Source organism: Cavia porcellus, unplaced genomic scaffold (assembly GCF_034190915.1).
Source record: "Cavia porcellus strain 051 isolate PalLab524CR breed Dunkin Hartley unplaced genomic scaffold, mCavPor4.1 scaffold_20, whole genome shotgun sequence".
NCBI lineage: Eukaryota > Metazoa > Chordata > Mammalia > Rodentia > Caviidae > Cavia > Cavia porcellus.
In genome coordinates this window covers 37,261,299-37,285,802 of record NW_026947503.1, presented here as the reverse complement: position 1 = coordinate 37,285,802, position 24,504 = coordinate 37,261,299, and the positions used below count along the sequence as shown (strand labels likewise).

Genomic DNA, 24,504 nt, shown 5'->3' with positions numbered 1-24,504 from the left:
TAGAGGGTGAAAGGCCAGCCACATCTGCACAGCTCTCTGTGGGGATTATTTTTAAAATTCTGTGCTCTCAGAAACCCATGGAAGTATGTTAGATTTCTGCCATAATAGAAACAAAAACCACAAAACTGAACGATCAGAAGAATGGGAAAGGAGGGAATTTTTCAGTTCAATTTCCAGCCCTCTGCTATGGAATGCTTGCCTCCTAATGTTTAAAAGGCAGCAGAGTTTATCCCGAGATTCTCACCTGGAAAGAGGAACAGTCCAGGGAAACAATTGTGTTTTTGTTTTCTCTGGGACAGCAAACGACCATTTAGTTTACAGAAAACAGTCTCCACACCCCTTGTCCTCCACCTCCCAGCACACCCCTCCGGACTTTACTGTTCCCACCCCAGTCCAGAAATTGTGTCGCATTTCTGAACATTCCATCCAAGGGCAGCCACTTCACGACTGAGTCCACTCTGCAGCAACTGTCCTGTGAAGTTTAGTTTAAGTGCCACTTTGTAGATCCTTTTTTGGCTATAAATCTTTCCCCAAACATTTCAGGGTGGGGCTTAGGGGCAGGAAGGAGAAAAAGATGAATTTGCCCCTGAGCAAATTCCCTTTTGAAAGAAAGCTGGGAGAAATGATAGCAAAGCCGTTGGCACCAAATCAAGGAAAGAAAGAGACATCAAGTCCCAAGCCAGGGACCAAGTCCCCAGCCTTGCATTGGCATTGGTGGCAGAAGTGGGAGGAGAAAGGCAGCACACAGATATGCACAGACGGGCTCCACTATAAAAGGGGCAGGTGCCTCCCTGGGGCACCATCTCTGCAGCACTCTCCTCTCCAGCAGAGCCTGGCCGGTCTTTATCAGCCTGCGCCTTCTGCCACTGGCAAGCCACAGGAGGGTAAGTAGCCTCCTCCTTTCTACTAATTTCTAACTGTTCATTGTTGAAGCTTGGCTTCTTAGCCCTCTCTAGTATTTGCTCTTCTTCCCCCCTGTTCTTCACTTAATGGAGAAATATGACTCAGAATGTAAGAACTGGGCAGAAGCACGCAAAATTAGAGTTCTCAAGACTAGAAAGCAATTCACCTAAGTTTCTTCCTGGAAGCTTAAAAGCAACAACTTTATTCGTGATGTCTGAGCAGGTGGTGTGGAAGAGGGCTCTCCACTCTGCATGCTAAATACTTTTGACTTCATTAGCATGTGGAAGTTTCAGGGTGTGCTTTTGCAGCAACTAAGGAAAGTTGCAGACAAGCGTTTATGTGACCCTAGGGGGAGAGGAGGGATGTGAGGAATGGGCCTTTCCTCTGACAAGTATGTGGGCTTTTCTGCTGTGCTGTTCGGAAGGGGATGAAACTGTAGGGAGAACCACTCAGTCACAATTAGAGCCATGAACTTGGCAGCTTCCTGCAACTGCATTTTCTGGCATGTAAAATTTTAGGTTTCTAGGAGGGGTTTCTTCTGAGATGGCAGTGTTTTCATCCAGGCAGGGACAACTGACAGCATTTCCTCTGTTTCTGATTACAGCTTTAAAGAGAGCAGAGGCCTTCCTGCCACTTACAATCAGAAACTACCTAAAATAAAGATTATAGTAAGTATCAAATAAATGTCACTACTGAAAGCTATTTTATTTTGATAGAGCATGAATGTTTCATGTTTTCTTCTATATCCACATCTAAAATTTGTATTATTTTTGAAGTGATACTTGAGGCATGGGAAATTTAAAGATGCTCTGGTCTGTCCAATTGTACAAATCTTTAATATATGCAACAGAATGAGTTTCATTTCGTATAATAAAATAGGAATACCAGCTGCATTGGAGTCTTGATGTTATCTTGTGCTAGAATGTTAAGCAGTGCCACGTTCTTTTAGTTACTGGCTATGAAGCGCTCTTTCGGTCTCCTGCAGGAAAGACTATTAGCTATAGCTTCCAGAATAGACTTAGGCATTAAGCTTCGGCACAAGCAAACCTTGCTGTAGCTTGCCGTGGGTGATGCAAGAGAATGAGACTTCCTTTGAGGTATGGGGAGATGTTTGTTTATCAGAGTAACTGCTTCCTGTCAGGGCCTACGATGACACTGGGGCTGGCAAAGTCCTTTTTTTGCTGTTGGTCAGCCCCCATGAGTACTTTAAGGTGACCACGCAGGCTGATGAGTCTGATACATCTCTGATCCCTGGCCTCTGTTCCCGGATCTCTTGAACAGCTGCTGCTCTCCTCAATACGTGGCATTAACGTGGCATTAATGTGCCTGGGTGGCATTAACGTGCCTGGCCCCGGACTGGAAGATAAAGAGCCAGCCAGGTTTGCCCATACCACAAGGCTCAGTCTGCCTGACACTTGCTGGGTGAATTTGGGTGACCCTCCCTCTCTGAAAATCAGTTTTATAGAAAATGAAGGCTTGAACTGAGTGGTCTCTAAAACCCCACCTCATTCTCAGTCCTTTTCTAATTCTTAGATCTAAGAAAGTACTGATGTTGAGCTCAAGAGTGTGATTCTTGGACTGGCATGTGATTTTGGTGATAGGAGACAGCACACACAGAGTGAGGATGGCAGGGACAGGAATTCACACTGAGAGAATGTGACAGTCCCTGCTGGTTACTTTCTTTCTTTCTTTCTTTCTTTCTTTCTTTCTTTCTTTTTTTCTTTCTCTCTTTCTTTCTCTTCTTTAACCTAGTATAAGATGAGAGTCTGACCTTGGTTTTCTTAACATGCATAAATATTCAAAATGCAGCCCTCAAACATGTTAACTTGGTACATAACTAACCAGATAGATTACCATGAGCCCCTTCCACCTACACACACGTACACATACACACACACACACACACACACACACACACACGCATTTTTTCTTCTTAAAACACAACATAACTTTCTCACAATCACGCACTTTTTTAGTCACTCTGGTAAAGTTTTCAGGTTGCAAACCAAACCAATAGAAGGAAGTAAAATTAAAATAAATGAAAGAGTGAGAAATAAATAAATTCACCAGCAAAATTTTTCTGGAACTTCTGAATGAAGAATACTCTCTTTGGATGCAAATAAAAAAGAAATTATTGCAACATGTCACATTTATTGAATTAAACTAAGAATCATTTATAAACAAAGTAATAGTCAATACTTTAAAATTCTTATTTCAATACAAGAAAAAGTGCCATTTAGCCAGCCTTTTAGAATGGGCTTTTCTGTGCATAAAAAGTGCAGCTATTGCGTATCTTATTAAAGAAATAGAATCCACACCACAATTCATTTTCTTACATTTGATAAAGAACAACACAAAACAAGGCTGTCCTATTTGCTGCCTCAGGGCAGGTGACAAATATGGAGCCTTAACAATTTGCAGGGCGCACTTCAGAGCCTGAAGTCATTCTCTCACCCTGGTGCAGGCTTCAGAAGCACCAACTTCCCACCTTCTGGAAAAGAAGCAGCAGAAACAAGCCTGTACATTGGGCTCTGTGCAACATGGTTTTCCTACTTTTTTTCTAAGCAAAATAAATGAACTTTCCACTCTTGCACCCAGCTCACTGTCTCTCCTCTCTCCCATTGCAAGCCATCTGCCTTGCACATGAGAGGGTCCACGCCGGGCACCCTTCTCTCATAAGAAGCCCCTGGTCATGGCCCCCTTCCCCACCTGGCCTTTCTCACACTCACCAGAGTCAGGACTCATCCTACTGATTCACATATTTTTGCCCTTTGTTATGTATGGAGAAAAAGGATGAATGGACGGTCTTTGGTTGGTGGCGCTGATGACGCCCGTCATGGTCCTCTTTGGACAGACCCTTTTGGAAATAACGCTGGTGAGGCAGACCATGAAGGCTTCGTTCAGCTAAGTTTGGCCCTGATCGGTGGGCAGCAAGAACAGGTATGCTTCCTTTCTGCAGCCTCTGTCTCTGGGAACCCGGGAGCCTGTGCCAAGCATGGCGTCCCTTTTCTGAGCAGACCTGGGAAGTGGGGTCAGCAAGCTCTGCAGAGTGTGGGGCTGTGGCTAAATCAAAGGCAGAGGGAGACTCAGGCTTAAAAGTTACAGGCCAGTCTCTGTGGTGCAGGGCTGGACCACTGAGCTGGGAGTTTTGACAGCCTAGGGACACCAGGAAAACATAGTCTAGGGCTTTTATCTTCCCCCTTTTCAAATTCTTTTTACTGTACTGTCTTCACCTCTCAGTTGAACCGTAATGACTTTTTTGGTAAGGATTGAGTGTTAATTAGGGCCCTCCATTACCTTCCCACATAGAATACGTGGCTTCTTGGTTTCCTAAAGAAATGCAAGTTTTCTAGCTTGATACAGTTCTAGAGTGAACTCCTAACCAATTCTCATGCCTGAAGCAGGTTAAGTATCAAGGCTCTCAAAGACTCCAGAAGAATTCACAATTCAGAATAAAAGAATAAAGGGTTCCTAAGCCTCTGGAATGCAGCTGTTATCTGTTTAAGTCAGGAGAAGCCCCCTCTTCCTATGATATCATAACCTTCCAGTGTATCTAACATGCAGGTATTGGGGGCGCAAATCTCAATAAGCCTCTTTTGAACTGGGCTGGAGATTTGGGTGAAGTCAAGTCTTCACTTAATTTTGAGTGGTTCAGCAGGAGACTCAGACCATTCCGGTTCTCAATCAAGCCTGGCCAGTTATGTTATCAGGTTTCAAATCTCTGTCTCTATAATCTCTAAGGAGAAAGAGTATTTAAAACTTTCTGAAATAAATATATGATTGGAACTTTTGAGAACATGGATTTGTTTATTCTGGAATTTGATTCTGCGGTGGGTGGAAAATGCCACTTTGGTGATCTCTTTTACGGCCGCCACTTTTAGGAATTGACATATTCAGTTCTAGAAACTCAAGGCAATTATGTTTTGGAGCTTCTCATCATTACCTGGGTTGAAGCCCAATGCTTCTCATACCTGTGGCTTTGAAAATGGCTCGCTGAAGCTGAGAGAAAGATTCAGCAGGCAGTATTTTGAATCACAGGATTTAAAGTGAGGTATAACTGAAAAGAAGGAAAGATATTTAGCTTGTGAGACAAAAGGGAATTTTTCGTAAACATTTAATCACCATTTTACATCATTAACTGTGGAATTGCCTCAGTTCCACTGAGACTTAGTTTGGGCTCCTGGCCTTCCAAGGTTTTCAATTTAGGAAAATTTTAATAGGAAGATTCATTAGAAGTCTGACAGATGTTGGTTTCTCATACTGGTTTGCCAAGAATGATCTTAGTCTGGAATGCATTGTATAAAGGGCTCTACAATGATTAATGGTTCACCATTATTTAAAAGCAGGATGGTTAGTTGGGCAATGAATAATACAATTGAAGTATAATTGTTACTCACTAATAAATCAGTACAGTTTATTTCTGTGCTGGAATTAATAGAAACCTAACTTAGAATCAGGATGTATTTTAAAAAAAAAAAAAAACACCTTTATTATCTGTTAATAGCTATTTGTTGGGTTTGGTAAGTGGAACGGGAGGGCCAAAAATAGCCAGGAGCTGTGGCTTCCCCATTCCACATTTATACCTTTTAGAGTCTGATGGCTTTGAGATTTTTCTGTTTCCCACTGACCTAGCTATGCGTAGACTTTTCTTGCACTCAGGGTAGTGTAACCATTGTCTTTGTCCTGTTGCCTACGACTAGGACTTTGCCATTAGTATTATTTTATATTCTTCAGCATTATGATGGACCATTTTTGATGCATCATTATGTTTTGTCTACAGGGGACCATATTATCATGATGTTGGTGTTCTCTTTTGCATACTTATCTTAAGAAATGTAGTCACCTAGTGAGCATGGGTTACGATTATACCACTCTATTTTCTCAAAGTATGCTGCTATAATTATGCCCTGTACATTCTTACATTATAAAATCCTTAGATTATAACTCTGGGTTTTGGCGGCATTGTCCATTTAACCTTTCTTAGTTTTAACACCTCTGTAGATAATTATTCTTGCCTATTTTTACACATGTAAACAATACATTCCAAAAGTAATGACAGTTGTGTGAAATGATGACAAATTCAAGCAATCTTGGACTTGAATAGTAGAGGTGAAGGGTTCTTAGACCGTTGACACAGAAATTATTTTAAAACCTTCTTCCTTTTCAAAGTCTTAAATAAAACTCATATTTTGAGAATATTAACTTAAAATGACTATTTGTCTTAGAAAGTAGATGACCAGTTTGTACTAGAGAGTGGTCACGTCATAAGCTGACTTTTTTTGCTCCTTTGACAGCATAATTACTTGATTTTAGCTCTTTTTGTACTATTATTGGACTTGTTACATTGACATTAACTGTTTTTCATTTCTCTTAACTACACTGAGATCCCTGAGTACAGAAAGAGTTCAATAAATGTATGTTGAACTAGAAACTAAACCTTATATTATAGCCCAGAACCTTCTCATGCTGTATAGCATTGAAGATGTTGGTGACAAAGTAGTGTGAGGTCTGGGTATGGATAATAATCTCCATGACAGTATTTCAGGAGAAAATCGGCACTTTCTTAGTTCCATGAGGTAGCACAACGGTCCAGATGAATGCCTTGTTACTCATCTTTTGTGGGTACTGAGCAAGTCCTAAGCTGGTCAACCTGAAAAGTTCTGCATTAGGGTATTTATGAGCTCTGTATTTCCCTCAAGGAACCAGAAGAAGAAGGAGCCATGGATGATACCCCCACAATAATTAAAATAGACCAGACTGAGAGCCAGGTCCCACCACATCAAGGGAGAAGTTGTATCCCCAAGGCACTTGGCTACGTCACCGGCGATATGAAAGAATTTGCCAAATGGCTTAAAGGTGTGTAGGCGTGCATCCCTCGGAGAAAGGGGAGAAGTAGCAGTGCAGGAAATGGTTAGCTGACATTTCCATGCTTATATAATATCTTACCCTCTGTTTTTCTACTTTTTATCTTCTAACTTGCAAACTCCTTCACTTTGCTTCCTGGGAACAGTCGTAAGGAGCAAGGTTCTACTCCTATTCAAGGAAATTACCTAGCTCTATCTTGTAATTTCAGTATTAAAAATGAAGTTTTTACTTGGTAAAATTTTATTAGCAGTGGGGGCTGGGGATTTAGCTCAGCGGCACAAACGCCTGCCTTGCAAGCAGGCAGTCATGAGTTCGATCCCCGGTACCGATAAAAAAGAAAAAGACAAAAAAACCTTGTATTAGTAATAATTCATGTCTTTGGTTTAGCAGTGTAAGCATAGTGAGTGTGTTAGATACTTCCTGAAGCTTAGGGGCCGGTAGGGGCAGAGCTGATTGAGCATAAAGAAATTAAGCGACTTCGGGGATCTCTGTGCCATTAAAAGGGCCAAGGATTCAGAGGAAAGAAGATTCTAAGTATAAAAAATGATTCACATTGAGGAGATTGCAATGATTTTATCCAGGGTGGCCGTGGAGGGGAGCCTGAGATTCAGGGGTCCTACTATTTCTCAGCTGTGTTCGCCTCATCTCTTCCAGACAAACCTGTGGCGCTCCAGTTCGCTGACTGGGTTCTTCGGGGTATATCCCAAGTGGTGTTCGTCAGCAACCCCATCAGTGGGATCCTGATCGTGATAGGACTGCTGCTCCAGAACCCATGGTGGGCTCTCAATGGCTGTGTGGGAACAGTGGTCTCCACTCTGACAGCCCTCTTGCTCAGCCAGGACAGGTAGGCACATCCCTCTCTGCCAGCTCTCGACCCCCTTTCTGAGACACCAGCTAACCGGCCACTGTGGGTAGTGGTGACAGAGCCACACCCTGCCCAGCAGAAGCTACCTTTATTCCACAGAGCTCTTCCTATTTGCCTTGAGTCAGAGGCTAGGGAGTCATTTACAGTCTCATAGTCTCACTATCTGAATAGATGGCCAGGTTAAATGATGCCGGTTTCTCATGGCAGTGTGTGGAAGCCAGAACCAGGCTATAAGTAATCACTGGAAGTGGTTCTAAAGAGATCTTCTTTAATGATCATGGAAATTACTTTTCATTAGTGTTTGATTTATTGGGGCAAAAATGCATATGAATTCTTGAAAAGTCTTACTGGCTAATAGCCTGCTTTATATCTTGTTTCCATCATTCATTTATCAAACTCATTCTTCAGAGAATACAAAAGGTCGGCTCAGCTCCTAGAGCAATGAAAAACCAAAAATTCCAGGCTTGTTCTAAGACCACGCCATACACAGTAGTCCTTCACTGTTTTAATCCGGTGAAGTATGACCAACCCCATTTCCTTGGCAGACATTAGTTAAAAGACGAGTCATGTTTATGTGTGTTTGCTTTCAAGTCTCTTTTACTTTCCTTGTTCCTAAAAGACTACATTTAAATGACAACGCAAAGTAAAAATGATTTAGAGGACAAAATGAAAGAAACAGGGAAATAGGCTTTGTAGAGATATGAAACGGAGCTTGGAATTGGCGCTATTAGAGGGAAGAGATGAGAAAGGAGAGTAAAAATAATCAGTGTGCGATATTTACATGTACCAACATCCCAGCATAAATATATTCATTATGTATTGCAAACACACACTTATAAAAAATTTTGATGACAATTCTCACTGGGTGTAATCTCAGTCCTCTAAGAAAGTGAGGCAGGGAGGATCACAAGTTCAAGCTCAGCTAGGGCAACTTAGCATCTTGATGAGATTATCTTTAGAATTTTAAAAATATAAAAGGGCTAGAGACGTGGCTAAATGGAAAGTCCCTGGGTTCAATCCCCAGTGCAGTTTTAAAAACAAAAACAAAAAAAGATAAAAGATAATTGTGTTTAAGTGACTACTTGTCTTCCTGTCACTTCGCTTTGACTGTGGCATTCTACAACTTGTAGATGTCACCATCCTGTTTCAACTAATCAAACTCAAGCACTAAAGCTCCAGACCAGTTGTGTGGGAGGACAAGTCTTTGCAGAGCTCTCCACCGTCATCAGGTTCAGCTCCAGTATCTGAATTATACCGACACAAATCGCATCACCTCCCACATTCTCTGAGGGATAATTTAAGGGAGACAAAGGCCCTTGGGACAATGAGTCCCACCTCTAATGTTCTCACAGCCATCAGTGGACCCAACCCCACTTTATCTGCCGCACTGGTGTCTTCTGACCCAGGCCCAAACAAGCCAAGAAGCCCCTATGCCACCCCCTTCCAGCCCCTGCAGCGTGGCTCCCTGGCTGCAGCCCCTGCCCGCAGGCTTTGCACTCAACCTCACCCACTCATTTCATCATCCTCTCCCTCCACGGTGCCTGCAAACATTGCCTTTGAGTTCACAACTTCAGGGAATAGAACCTGTGGTGCCAGACAGTGCCACCAGGGGAGGGGCGTAGCCATGGGACTTACTCTACAGACATATTTCCATTGGTCATGGTTTCTAGTTCTCATTATGCAGTCAGAATCATTATGGCCCAAGAGCAATGTATCATTATGGCCAGTCTTTTCTGTTTTTTTTTTTTTAAGTAATTCAGTTTGTTGTCACATTTTAGGTACACATAATGATCATCACATTCATTTTAGGGAATTTGTGTCTGTACGTTATATATTTTGATCCTTTTATTTCCCCTTTCCCATTCCCTCCCTTCAGTACCTCTTCCCCTCCTTATTTACAAAAGCTTTGTTTCCATTTTTCCTCTTTTTCTCATTTTTTTTTTGCTTTTTTTCCTTTCTTCCTCCCCACTCCCCAGTTCCCCTTCCCATGTGAACAATGTCTTCCTAATTCACAATATCTATTTTACACTTTGGTCCTTATTTACATTTTCACTTTCTCACACCAGAGACATAATGCAGTATTTACATGTATGTATCTGATTTCTTTCATTAAAGAATAGGTCTAAAGATCATGCTTCTTTATGACTGAATAGTACTCAATTATATAAAGAAAAACGCGTCTTTTTAATAACTCCTCAGTTTATGGGCATTTGGGTGTTTCCAAGATTTAGCAATTACAAACTGTGCCACTATAAACATAGGTGTGCGTATATTGCTCTACAGAACAATCTTTAGAAGTGAGTTGGGGTAGAAATTTAGCTCAGTGTCACAGAACCTGCCTGGCAAGCGTGAGGTCCTGAGTTCAATTCTCCACAAGCCCCCCAAAAATAAATAAAAATAGAAATGGGGTCAAGTTCCAAACAGAAAATAGTTTCAAAAGAGTTAGGGGCTAAACATGTAAATGATTATGCACCAAGTAAAAGAAAAGTAATTATTTCTTTTTTTGGCAATAACTTGGAAATGTAACTTTAGAGGCAAAAACATAGAAGCACAGGAACATGAAAATATATGCTAAATTGGAAGATTAATATTTATAGGCACTATGCAAGGGAAGTTAAATTTCAGGAATCACATATCTCTCACCAAAGAATCGGACTTAGGGAACAGTTTCATATGCAAAAACTCTATTTGACTCAGAGACCCTTAATGACTTAAATAAATAATAGAACTTTCCAAACGAAAGACTGAAAGCAGATGCTGGAGACCTGTTCTTTGCTGTGTCACCTTGGAGGCGGTAGTTCCGTATGTACTTGTGTAGCTTTAGTTATGTATATTTTATTTCTCACTTTTATTAGTATTTGCATGGTGCTTAGTAGGCTTTGAAGCACATGTCCAAATATTATTTCATTTTCAAATGCAAATGTGATCTAAAAGTTACAAGTGTTATTAATGTGCAAGTGTAATCCGAGTGCCCTTAGCAATGTCCCTGTCACATCTCTTGCTCACAGGTCAGCCATAGCCGCCGGGCTCCATGGCTATAATGCCACGCTGGTGGGGATACTCATAGCTGTCTTTTCGGACAAGGGAAACTATTTCTGGTGGCTCCTATTGCCAGTATCTGTTATGTCCATGACTTGGTAAGTTGTACTTGGTTTTCAAAATGTCTTTTTAAAATTATGGAGGGAGAAGGGAATGAGAAATTGCTGTTTTGTAAGTTTTCATTTTATAAAATCAAAAATATTCTGTGAGTGAATCACTATGATGAATGTACTTAATGTTGTCAAACTGCACACTTAAAATAGCTACATGGTAAGTGAACAAATTTTTAAAATTGTATTCAGAGCCAGGCATTGTGGTACATGCATTTAGGCCCAGCACTGTGGGAGGCTGAGGCAGAAAAATTGCAATGTTGAACCCTGCCTGGGCCACTACGTGACTTAAAAGAGACTGTTGCAAAATAAAAACTAAAAGACTGGGGAGTAACTCCATTGTAAAAGTGCGGGGTTCTCCCTAGAAACAAACATACAAAAGTGTGCCTTTCCTTACAGTCTGTTATTTTGGCCTCTTAGCCATACATGTCCACAATGCCTTCCTCTCGTGGGGAGGTTCTCAGCCTTGACTGCACACTGAGCTCTCCAGTGCCTGTGACATGGAGCATGTCACACAGATGACCAACAAGGTTCTGATGGAATCAATCTGGGATTTTGCCAACACACTGGAGTTTTAAAATTTCCTCATGGGCTTGAAGTACAATTAAGTTATCATCCCTTCCCTACATCAAAGTTCCTCAAACTTATTAAACACATATAGGTGCTTCCTCCCTTCAAATTTCTGTATCAATCTGTTGGCAGTGGGGCCTAAGAATCTGCATTTCTATTAAATCCTGACAGTTATACTGATGTGGTTGGTTCAGGAATCCTGCTTTGAGAAAAGCTGCCCTTACACAAACTCCCCTAACCCACCAACTTGAACCAGCATCAGTTTTATTCACCTGTACCAGGGACTGAACTGCATCTGCAAGCTTTGTATTTCTAATTTTTATTTTAAGTAAACTAAGTCACTGCAGTACCCAAGCCAGATTCAAACTTGCAATCCCACTGCCTCAGCTTCCCAGAGTGCTGGAGCATCATCTTAAGTCCTTTTTCTAGAAGCAAACATTTTCATTTTTCTATGTCATATTTATAATATTAATATGCACACAAGTGGAAAGCACGGACCTTGATAGACAGTGACTGCAGAAGGCCACCCACCTTAGTTGCACCTAGAGATACCCCAGGAGGCAACTTGTGACCTTCTGTGAAGAACAGGCTTGAGAGAAAGTCAGTGAGTGCTCAACGTATAGCTCAGGAAATCTGAGATTATTTCATCTTAATTGTGTGGACAAGTGAGAGGAACGTGAAGCCTGGCGACCATTTATGCAACCCCAAATCGACAGGCTGCGAAACTTAAGCCAACTGCTTTGCCTAAAGTAATGAAGTTTATCAACTGTTCAAAGACATAAACTCTGCTCCCTGACTAGAATATCTTTTCCCTTTGTGTTAGTTACTTTTCTCCCATTGCTGAGACAAAACACCCAATGCCCAGAATTAGGGAAGGAAAGGTTTATTTAGCTGACACTTTGTGGAGGTTTCAGTTCATAATCAGCTGGCTCCAAGACAGGATGATGTGGCACAGGAGTAACAGTTCATGGCTGTGGAAGACAGCAAAAGCAACAAGAGAAGAAAGGGGATGAGCGAGAGAGTAAGCCTCTTTCCCTCCCTTATACTGTATGCAGGCCAGCTGCCCCAGGGCAGTGTAGCACCCAAACTTGTAATTCAGCACTAGACAATGAATCAATCACAAACTCCAGAAACCCTCCCCCATGCATGCATGAGGCTTTGGAGGGACATCCAGACACAAATCCTAACACCTTTCAATCCACACTACCTGAATCCTTCCTTGAACAATTTTTCCAGAAATTAGATAAGTAAACTAAAAGACATGTGACCTGATATGCACCAAATGCCAGATCGTGGTCACTGCTAGTGGGGAGAAAGTGAATTATGATGAAGTAATGTTTACAGGCCACCTTGACTGCGTAGATAGTGTTTTAAGTGCTTCAAAAATATTTTTTAAACCTTGATAAATAATACACTCTAGGTAACTTAAAGTTTTCAAAACGCAAAAGGCCTGGAGCAGGGTTTGAGGTCTTATTTTGACACAATTGTCTCTATATTAGGACTTATGTTTAGGACTTTTCTTCCCACTGAAAGAAAACCATAATACTTGAGGGCCACAGTGGCAGATGAAACAAAGCTCTCCATGGTATAGAGACATAGTTAGTCAACCTGATTCTTCATCACATACAGATTTTTGTCCTCTTTTCCATTGCAGCCCCATTTTCTCAAGCGCATTGAGTTCAGTGTTCAGCAAGTGGGATCTCCCTGTCTTCACTCTCCCTTTCAACATGGCATTGTCAATGTACCTTTTGGCCACAGGACACTACAATATATTCTTTCCAAGTCAACTGATCACGCCTGTAAGCAGGGTCCCCAACATCACCTGGTCTGACCTCAGTGCCGTGGAGGTAAGACACACTCCCTGCTCATAGTCCCCTCTACCTCTGGAATACACCCATGTCCTCATGTCTTCAATGCCTTTCTGCCTTCATCTTGCTATCCAAAATATTTGTCCTATTCCAGGGCTTTGGGGACCTAAGGGATTCTTTTTGGAGACAAATTCTCACTGTGTATGAGACTAGCCTTGAACCCACTATATAACCCAAGCTGGCCTTGAACTCTCGGTGATCCTCCTGCCTCAGCAGTGCTGGGATTAGAGGCAGGCACCACTATGCCTGGCTCCAAAGGGATTTTCTTACATAACTATTTGATCAAAGCTAAATCCTCCATCCTCTTTATCCAAAAATCTGCTGTATTGATTCCAGGGTGTAGCTCCATGTAAGTCACACTGATACGAGCTTCCCCTTGTATGGGTAGTGAGGGGGTTCAGCACACTAGGCAGCTGGCCTCTTATCTGGTGTTAAACCTTTCACAACTAACTCCCTAGCCCAAGGAACTGTATGTTTACTCTTGGAGTTCATGGCAACCTCAGTTCTGTCATTTCTTATGGTGTACATCATTGAATAAGTACAACTCAGGCTGCTCAGCTTTGGTTGCACCAGAACCACCTGGAAAGTTGCTTAAATAGCCAAATGGGCTCCATCTCAAACTTCTAAATCATAATCTCTGAAGGTGCAACTTGGGAACCTGTATTAACAAACTCTTCAAATTGTGATATGGACCAGAGTTTGAGAACCATTTTATCACAGCATGCACCTCTTTTCAGTGGGCATAGAGAGAGCTCGTACTCTTAAAAACATGGTTAACCACATCAAACTCCAGCTCTTCCTGCTGGTGTTTATGTAGAAAATCTGCTTAAGTTTTCTTAAGCCTTGAGAACAAGAGAATACTTGAAGTCAGCAGCAATCAAAGAAGCTTTACCTTTTTTAATGTGCAAAGGACTGGTTCCTCCACTATCAGGTTACTAAACACCCTTTGCTGCCCTCCTTACTGGGTGATCAAAACACAGGACAATCTCTCATAGCCTTTGCTTGAGGGTTTTTGCCCAGAGAATGAATTAGAAATAGTTCAAAGGCAAAATCAAAGATTTATTAGAACTACTCATGAAAGATAGTATTATGAAGTGGGATGAACCCACAACTATGCTCTCTTACATGGTAGCCACTAGTTCCACGTAGTTATTTAAATTCAGATGCAAATCAATTACAAACTCAGTTCCTCAGCCTCACTAGTCTCATATTACCTGCTCAGCAAGTAATGGTTTCCACTGCACTAGACAGCACGGAGCATATACACTCTGCTGCTGTCATGGAAGTTGCTGTTGGGCTGTGCTGACCTGGGGCAGGAGAAGGTCAGCCATAGGCCGAAGGTCACCCTTTCCTCACTATGAACCCATCATTAACATTTGCCATAGCACCCACCTTCCTTTCCCTTGGCCACCTGAGGGATAGCTACACTATCAAGTCAGAGACAAAACCCTGTTCAGTCTCTGCCTGTGTGAATTTGCCTATAATTGCTCAGGTGTCTGGCCTTAGCACAACCAAACTGCATAAAAGTAAGTAATATTTCTACTGACCATAGGGATATGTTGATTAAGTACTCTCAGTACTGGGGGATAGTCAGGAACAAAGAAACATCAGCTATGGTTCCTGCCATCCTTTGGGAAGGGCTTGGCGGGTCCTCAGAGACAAAAGCACTGATACCACACTTGGAGCTCTGTAGTGACCGAGGCCAAGAGTCAGGGCGGGCAGGAGAGCTAATGATTGCCACCCCTGGCAGAAGCATGCTCGGGAAAGGGCTGGTGTGCCTCCAGGAATAAAGCTGAAGACTGAAGAATGGCTGTGATTTTTTTTTCCTGTGATTAAAAAAGAATCTTAAAAGTTAGTAATACTGATACTGAAAGATAAACTATGACAAATCTGATCTGAATTTGTGTGTATCCTGGAGCTTTCTGTTCAGTTTTAGTTGTCTCATTCATATACTTGTTTTTGCAGCTACTGAAATCCCTGCCAGTGGGGGTTGGTCAGATCTACGGCTGTGATTACCCATGGACAGGGGGCATTTTCCTGGTTGCCATCCTAATCTCCTCCCCAATCATGTGCCTGCATGCTGCAATTGGATCATTGCTGGGGGTGGTAGCAGGTAAGCACAAGACTGATCACCAAATGTTGTAGCTCCTCTGTCCCACGCATGATCTCAGGCATCTTCTTGTACACCAGACCTTTCTTGAAGACTGTAATTCCTAGGTCTCAATAAGATTCTGAAGATGCTTCCCTGGGCCCCACAGTCTCACCCCAGACTCACTCCAGAGCACCTTGCTTTTTGTCCAATCTCTGAGCACTCCTATCTCACCTAACAGGACTCAGCCTTGCAGCTCCATTCAAGGACATCTACTCTGGACTCTGGGGTTTCAATAGTTCTCTGGCCTGCATTGCGATTGGAGGAATGTTCATAGCACTCACCTGGCAGTCCCACCTCCTGGCTCTCGCCTGTGGTGAGTATCCCACACACACAGTGTGGGGAAGGTTGCCCAGGACTATGGATCAAAATCAATGACAAGCAATAAAAGAGCACTCCGTGAGAAATTAAAGCTACAGTTCCAGCTTAGGCCACTTGCTATCTAGGTATATGAAGAAGAACAAGACAAGTGATGTTCCCTCTCTGAGAGTGCTAAAACCACCTTTGCCTACCTCACTAGTTATTGTGAAGATAGAAACATTTTGGGTCCTATTAACCATTTTATGCTATGTATATTTTGAAAGATAGACACTTTGCCTGTCCTGTGTTTTCATGCTTATTGTGTGACCCAAAAAATCTAAAAGGAAATAAGCTAAAAATACACAGCCACATTTCTTGGTGAGTCAGGAGAAATCACATGTGTGTCTTTGAGAATTATCTTAATACGGCTGTTCTCAAACTTGAGTGTGCACCAGAAAATTGCCTGGAATGCTTTTGTTAAAACAGACACTGTTGCATCTTTAGCACTTCTTTAAAAGCATTTTGTTATTTGGAGAAAGGACCTTGCTAAGTACCTAAATTGCCCAGGCTGGGCTCAAACTTGTGCTCCCCCTGCCCCAGCCTCCCAGAGTGTTGAAATTACAAGCATGCAACACCATACAGACTTTGATGAGTACATTAGAGTCACTTGGACAGATCCTTGATAATGTCCATTGAGATCTTTGCCTTAATCGCAGCTGCAAAGTCCCTTTTGTCACGTGAGGTAGCATCACAAATTCTGGGATCTGGCATGTGGGCATATTGGCATGGGAGGGGGCATCATTCTGCCTCCTGTACTTACCTTCTTTTGGTAGATCTTTATTAGCATAGCACAATGGCGAAAGCAATATGTTGAACTAGTTAAAATCCCAGGCCCTGCTGTCAGACAAACTGGAATCCAATCGCAGCTCTTGCTTATTAGCTTAATGAATCTAAGAAAATTACTTAATATTTCTGTGCCTCAGTGTCCTCATTCTAAAAAATAGGGATGATGATACCTACCTCATAGAATCATTCTGACAATGTGTACATAAAGCATATGAAATATAATGTCTAGCACTTGGCACTATTTAAGGGTTTTGCACATTTTTTTCTGGCAGCTTAGCATAATTTACTAAAAATTAAGTTTGTTTATTATTTCTTCTCAATTTCTTAAGTTTATCAATACCCAAATATGACTATACCTTCTCCTCTTTTTTTGTCCTCCTGGAAAGGCTTACTTTTCCAGGCTTACAACTACTGAAATTGTGTTGCTGTTGAGTTTTGGATTTGTTATTTGCACAGTTTCTTGGATTTGTGTGCACAGTTTCTTGTTTATTTTTTGGTTTGGTTTGGTCTGGTTTCGGTACTCGGCATTAAAGCCAGAGCTGTGCACTGAGCTCCATCCCCAGACACATCCTCTCCTCTTTGAGACAAGGTCTCACCAAGTTACCCATGGTGGGCTCAAACTTACAATCTTTCTGCCTCAGCTTCTCAGAGTGCTGCAATTCTAGGTATGTGTCACCATACCTGTTAAAGTTTTGTGATACTTACTCATTTAGAAAACCATAAACTTTATTAACGTGTGCATTCACCCCAACCCACCATAGCTTACAGCAGCTTTCTGTATTTATGTGCCTTCTTGCTGCATTCTTCTTCAAAGAAGGTCTTGTGGGGAAAACTTCTAAAGTCCTGTATGCCTGATTTGCCTTGGTTTCACCCTTATTTAAATTTTAATTTAACTTGTGAGGAAAAAAACCCTAGACTTAACTTTTTATATCAATATTTTGAAAACTGTCTTCAAAGACTATTCCACTATCTTCCAATATCCAATATGCTATTGAGGTATCTGAAAAGAATCTAATTCTTGTTAGATGTGAATTACTTTTTTCTTTGTACGCAGAATACTGTCTTTGAATATGAGACATACTTTTTCCTATTGTCTATCTAGATGTAGGTTTTGTTCTTTTCCTATGCTATCAAAGTCTTTTAAGTGTGAGTCCTTGAATCTTCTTTTAATTTTAAAATACTATGTTTTCACGTTTTCAAATCTTTTCTGTCTAATTAGTTTTCTCTCTCCTTTTGGGATTCTATTATTTGAACCCTATGCTTATGTTCATTTTTCAGGATTCTTGACCTTTTCTTAGTATTTTCCAGCTCCAGTTTAGTTAATCAGATTATGTTTTGGCTCCATCCATTATACCAATCATGTCATTTACTGAGTTCTTCATTTTTGGCTCATTAAGTAAGCTTTATCTGCTGTAAACTGTATTTTCCTTTCATGATATTTGCTTTCTTTAGGTGTCCACTTTCTTCGCCCTGGGAACTTGCTTTCCTAGTGAAACCAGCTGTTTGAGTAATGAATGTATCAGTGGGTCATAGAAGGTAGGGCCGAGCTAGCACCCCTTCAGTATGTCTGTGCGGTCAGGAGTGGAGGGCTCTACCTGGCCGGGTGTGGAGGCTCTACCATTGGAGGCAGTAGAGATAGCCACACTGTAGTTGCCTTACATGACAAATCCCTGCTTGCTAGAGGAAGTTTACATGGCTTTTCAGTTTGGAACCATTTGCAATGAACATTTCTGGTACAAATATCCCTGTATATTTTGTTCAAGTATTCACATAATAGGTATTTCTAGAAGCTAAAGTGATGATTCAAAATGAATCCAATTTTAGTTTCCATAGATGCCAGATCCATTCCCCCAAAAGAGCCGCATCAGTTTCTGCTGCTGCTGGCAATGTGTTAACACGTCCCCAATGGGTCCTATCAGACTTTTTCATCTCTGCATGTAAATTTTTGAGACAGACCCTCATTCCTTTTGTAAAACAAGTCTCATATGTAAAGTATCACAGCAAGTTTCAGCTTGCCTACATCACTCAGACACTGCCAAACAAAGGGCCAACCTTGTGTGGCAAGGTGAATAAATAACAGGCCTTGATTACAGAGGACTCAGGAAACTTACAGCACCAGGCAAAGCTGCCGACCCTGCCTCTAGATTGCGTGGCCATGAAAGGCCCCAATTCATTATGCTATCTGTGGACACCATAAGCACATTCTATCTACTGTCGATACTGGTTTATTAGAATAAGACTCGTGTGATGGTCCATGGGTAGGGACACCTTCCACAAGAGTTTAAGTCCAGTCTTTCCTCTCTGCTCAAGGGCATTTTCTCTTCCTTGCCTGCCAAAAATTTGGTCAGGAAATGACCTATAGGCTGAGCATAGCATGCAGAGGTTTGCCTCTGCTGTAAGGCTTCCCCAGCTTTGCTAGCAAGTGCAAAAGAGTGAACAACTACCTTTTAATAGTCTCACACTGTTACTGAGAGAGAAAAGCAGCTTCAATTAGAGATCACTCCAAAACAGCCTAATAGTATGAAACCCAGTTGCCGAAAGTGTGCTGTAGAAGTCCAGTGGGCACCGAAAGGAGAGACTGGCAATAAGGTCTTGTGTGTTCAGAGGCAGTGCAGCAGTGGAGCTGGTACGCAGAAGAGCAGGGATGGAGGAGTGCATCTGGTGCTTAGCACAGGGCCAGTGAATAGCTGCTGAATAGATGGATTATATCTTAAAAATGAATGAAACTGATGAAAGCAAGGAGGAGGGAAAACTTTCAACCCATGTCATGAGCTCCTGCTGTTCAGAGCAGCAGCTCTATCTCACAGTGATTGGGACCCGTTTACCACCACTGTTGAGGGAAACATGTTTTCACTGGAGATTCATCACCTCCCTATAAAGTAGACTTTCAAGTTGCCTTTTTCTAGATGACAAAACGGGATTCTGAAAAATTGAGTGATTTGTTATACAACAAACAGAGTGGCAGAGCTGGAATTTAAAACCAGGACTGTTTCCAAAGACCAGCCTTTCCCACTAGTATGAGGCAACTCAGATAAGAATTCATTATACTGTTGATTAGGATACACAAGGGAATATATATGCATGCTCCAAGTAAATAAAAACAGGATGTTTACTCACTGACTTGTATTCCAACCTTGGAAACTGTTATTGAGGAAATGTTATTGTGGGTAAGGATCTTCATTTTTGTTAGGTTTGTGCTGTTTTCTGAGTCCTTGCTTTCTCATTTCTATATGCCATATTTTTCTGTAGCTATGCACTATAACCATTAAAATGCAGCTCCTAAATGTAGTGAGGTTGTATAGAAACCAGGCCAACTCCAGAGTTTGTTGGTTTCACTTAAATTTGATTATGCTTAACAAAGCAACAGGGGAATGTACTTGCTATGAAAGGCTTTTCCCTTAAGTATGAGCTATCACAACAACAACACAGTACCTAAAACTATCTGTTGCGCATTTATTGTATCTAAATATAAACATTCACATAATTTAGAGATAATCCCTTACTTCCTTTGTGTAGGCGAGGACATAAAAGCTTAGGACAGAGTCCAATGAACTCCTAAGGCAAAATCTGAACCCAGAGCTACTGAGTCTAAGTTCATATTTTAATTAGGCTTGCAAGTTAGCTGATGGAATGTAGAAGAATACCTCAGAGGAGATTTGTATTGAAAAGCCTTTGCAATGATTCTGAACATTAACTAAACATTTTTCTCTCCCCCATTTTTTCCCCACAGCCCTGTTCACTGCCTGTCTCGGAGGCACCTTGACAAACCTAATGGCTCATGTGAGTTTGCTTCAGTTTAATTTTATCATCATGTGATAGATCAGCTTTCAATTATATGGAAAACTCTCTTGAAATCTACTTGGGTGGTGAGCATCAAGCAAGAGGACCCGTAACTAACTAGACCTCCTGCTATGGAAGCTCTCTGGCCCCTCTTGCTTTCTAACATCACAGTAAACTACATTCACCGTGCTGGTTACAAATATCAGATTACTGGGTTAAAACAGTAACTTTAAAGATACTTTATCTATAACGGTACAACTTACTATTAAATTCATAGACTAATTCTGAATGTCTGGAAGTGGACTATAAAAAATCATTTTCTTTAACAAAAAGCCAGAACTGTGTAGTAGTTGAGATATTAGGATAAAAGGATAGTGGACTAAAGACCCAAATGTTATTATTGTTCTTTTAAATCTAATCAATAATTTTTTATACCTCATATCTTTATTAAATCCCAAGTCAGTCATAAATAAGGCTTCTCAGTCCCATGTTCTGGCTGGATTTTTAGGCAAAATCTCTCCCCATTAACTGTCCCCCGCCCCTTTTTCTCCTTCCTTTCCAGTATTGTCCTCCTGCCCGCTAATGTCTTGCCCCTTCCCTGAGGAGCCCAGCCCCCCCTAGCTGGTCTAGTACCCCATATCTCCCAATGCCTGAACTTCTTACCTTCCTTCCCCACCCTTGCAAGAGATGCAGAGCCAGTTTCTGGTAGCCCAATTCCATGTTGGTGGTTCACTGTTGGTACTGAGTCAGGGTGATGTCTGGATTTCTCAACAGAAGCCTAGACATTTTATCTGGAAGTGTCTTTATGGACATTTAGTATATTTATGTTGGGAAGTCAAGGTTCCATGATATGAGGGGTATTACATCAGAGCTTTATGGAGCCCTTCACATCCCAGCAAATAAAGTTCAAAAATATCAGTACATGGAACAGAACTGCAAAAACTGCACAACTGAGTCAACTAGGAAGATTCTGAAAAATATAGATCCTTAGGTGCTATCCCTTGTTGTTCAGACAGAGTGGATCTTATAAGATGTATAGATCTTATGTTCTGATGCACAGTCAGGTTTAGTAACCCCCATACTCCATCACACCCCATGGAGTTCATGCATAAGACCAAAACTAACCCATGGGGTATACACAGAATTGTGTGAGCTACACAGAAGAGGGACCATCCTCAAGAAGTTCAGAGTCTATTTGAGAGACATAAGGGCACAGTGTAAAGCAAGACTAAGTGGAAGTCAGGATCAGAGAGGTCACCAAAGCCTAGACTAATCAGAGAGGGCCTTGTGGATGTGATGAGTATCCAGGGTCCTTTAGCAATTCGCTAGTGTCATCTCCATGTGCCAACTGTCATCTGGAGAAACAAGCCCAAATGTTTGAGGAGGAGGAAAAGTACACAAGCTAGAGACATAATTGGGTGAAAATATTTCAACTGCTAAATGTCCCAAGACCTAAACTAATCCCCCATGGGCTTAAACAGAATTTAGTTCCACTGACTCTTCTCCCGGGGTGAAAATTGAAGGTGTTGCTGTCTGCAGATTAGTTCTCAGGTGGAATTTCAAAGCCATATATGGGTTGTCTCTTCTTCCCTAGGTTGGATTGCCATCTTGTACCTGGCCTTTCTGTTTGGCTACTCTTCTGTTCCTTTTGGTGACCACAACAAACTCCAACATCTACAAGATGCCCCTCAGTAAAGTCACTTACTCAGAAGAAAACCGCATCTTCTACCTACAAACCAAGAAACCGATGCTTGAAGGCCCTTTGTGAGAGCAACCTCACCCCAGCCATGGTCACAGACATTTCTGACAACTGCTCCAGTTGACTTCTAGCACCTCAGCACACTTTTTCTTCACCAGAAACAACTTGCATAATACTCTCATCCATCAGTTCTTTTCCTTTTTCTTTTTTACTCCAGAAATATCCTTGAGCATATGAGAGCCACATCCAGGTGATGTGCTCTGGTGTGGAATTTTAAACCCTAGTAGGGGCTGGCACTAAGACTGTAATATATTTATAAAGTCAAAATGCTCCAACAGAAGTAGTGAAAGTGAGCTAATCACTGATATTTATTGATATTTTGTGGTAGAGTTGGTCAAATGAAGTTAACAGTATTAAAAATTAAACTTTATTAACCAGCTAAACTTTGTGGAATTCACGGTCACAAAAGTGAAGTTAACTTAGATATAAACAATTTGGCTTTTGAAAATCCATTCAAGTGACAGGTTGCAATTTTGTTCAATATCTCAGGGGTACAGATTGATCACTGGGCTACTCTCCAGTTCCCCAGCACAATAGCCTCCCTATCGCAGTGTGTGTGATTCTTTTATGGGAGGTTATTGGTTTTTTTCAGGCTGACAGCTGTAGGAGGGAGAAAAGGGTTTTGTCAATGAAAATTATTTTGTATGGCCACTTCTCTCAGAAATTGAAAATAGTTTAATAGTTTTTTTGGTAGGTTTTATTATTTTTCTTATGAGAAAATAATTTTTTTCAGTGAGATAAAGTAAGAGAAATTCTTGGATTAACCAGTGTTTTAACATTAAAGAAAATTGGCATATTTATAAAATAATCAGCATAATTATTTATAAAATACTCAACACATTTTTATTTTAATCCTTATGTGATTCTATTAAATATATAGAATCATCATATTTTTCCACAGCCCTTTAAAGTCACATTTTAATTTATTTGAGGACATCTTATAATGATTGGTCCTTAAAGTCAAATTGCTTGTAAGTACTACTTTTAGAAATTGCTAGATCTCCTTTGTGAAAACTTATTTTTGGCTGTATACTAAGAATATTCTTTCTGAGAAACCAGTGGTGTTTGAACCACCAAGAGAAATACAGGTAAATAATTACCCTATTTTCCTTATTTTGAATATGAAAGTTAAGATTTCTGTAAAGGTTCTGTGGCCAAACATGCTCATACTGCCTTCCTTCTCCACACATTTCTGCTCAGCATTTTAGAGGCTGGGAAAGTGAAACTTTGAAATTGGGCAGTAAATAAACCTGTAAATATTTTAGGGAAAAGTTCATGTCTTCCGCTTCTCAGGAAAACAAACACGCAAATACTGTTCCAATTTTTAAAACCCTGTGACGAAAGCCTTTTGAAGCCATGAAATTGCAATTGTCACAGATTTATGGGTATTCCTGTGGAAAAACGAAATTCTTGATGTTTGAACTGAAATCTTCCTTATTAGGGAATTTGTGAAATAAAAGTTGAGGAAAAGAAAAAATATGCAGGACCAAAGACTCTCAGCAGTGAAGAATCTGGGTGTGGCTGAGCATAGCAGAGGCCTCAGACATGGACTCAAACTGACCTTCAGAACCCAGCTCTGCTAAGCTGACGGCAGCACCCTCTCCCTATGAAAATAGGAATATTTTAAAGCCTTGTATGTTGTCTTATTTAAGTAATATTAATTTTCTCAAGCTATATTTATTACTGAGTATTCTAAAATCAAGTGAGAATTCTTAGGAACACTTGTATTTATTTTTACTTTTGTCTGTAATAACAACTTCCTATGTAGATATACTAATAAATTATATTCACAGATCAGTATGTGTCATGTGTCTTTTATAGCTGTTATGGATGTAGGAGAGCGTATCGCTTATATTTGGATGTTCTAGAGCCCCCTTGTTTCTTTCTTATACTAAGTTATAGCCCCAGATGTGTAGTTGAGCAGACCAAGTTCAATTCCCAATGAGCCCAATCCCCTTGGATGCCCACTGTTCTCCTGACTCAGGGATAAGAAAGAGTTGCTGAGGACAGTTGTGGGTGTTCAGGATGTGCTGTTAAAGCTTTAGGTCAGTGTCTTGAAAGCCACATCTGCTCATTCCCACAGGTCCTGAGTACCCTCCAGGGGCAACTCTGGGCTATGCTGTCTGAGATGAGCCCTGCTCAGAACGTTATGTCCAATGAACAAAGACACAGGCTTTCATCAGCGTAAGCTTACTTGATATAAAACATGGGTAAAAATGGAAATAACTTCAACAAGTCTGAGTGATGAGTTCTGAAGAAACACAAACTGGAAGCAAAAGAAGCCACAATGAGGTGTCCCCCATAGAAGTGCTCTTTGTCAAAACAAAACCTTTCTTTACCTATTGTCTTAGTTACTTTTCTCTCATCGCTGAGACAAAATACTCCACACTCAAAATTAAGGAAGGAAAGATTTATTTAGCTCACAGTTTGTGGAGGTTTCAGTCCATAAT

At 41.1% G+C, this 24,504-nt stretch overlaps 1 protein-coding gene across 2 annotated transcripts; it reads left to right on the top strand.

Annotated features, from left to right (window-relative positions):
- Positions 1-613: 613 nt before the first annotated feature.
- Slc14a1 (solute carrier family 14 member 1 (Kidd blood group)) lies at positions 614-23,851 on the top strand. 2 transcript variants are annotated; one of them, XM_063231748.1, is made up of 11 exons: positions 614-884; positions 1,508-1,571; positions 3,690-3,843; positions 6,603-6,759; positions 7,423-7,612; positions 10,642-10,770; positions 13,007-13,199; positions 15,186-15,333; positions 15,551-15,685; positions 20,246-20,295; positions 21,890-23,851. In XM_063231748.1, exons 3-11 carry the CDS (start codon positions 3,697-3,699, stop codon positions 22,061-22,063), a joined length of 1,323 nt encoding a protein of 440 aa, XP_063087818.1. In that variant the 5' UTR covers positions 614-884; positions 1,508-1,571; positions 3,690-3,696; the 3' UTR covers positions 22,064-23,851. The 2 variants fall into 2 exon arrangements, with proteins under 2 accessions (XP_063087818.1, XP_013012705.1); XM_013157251.3 differs by lacking the exon at positions 3,690-3,843 and having other exon boundaries at positions 620-884.
- Positions 23,852-24,504: the final 653 nt, after the last annotated feature.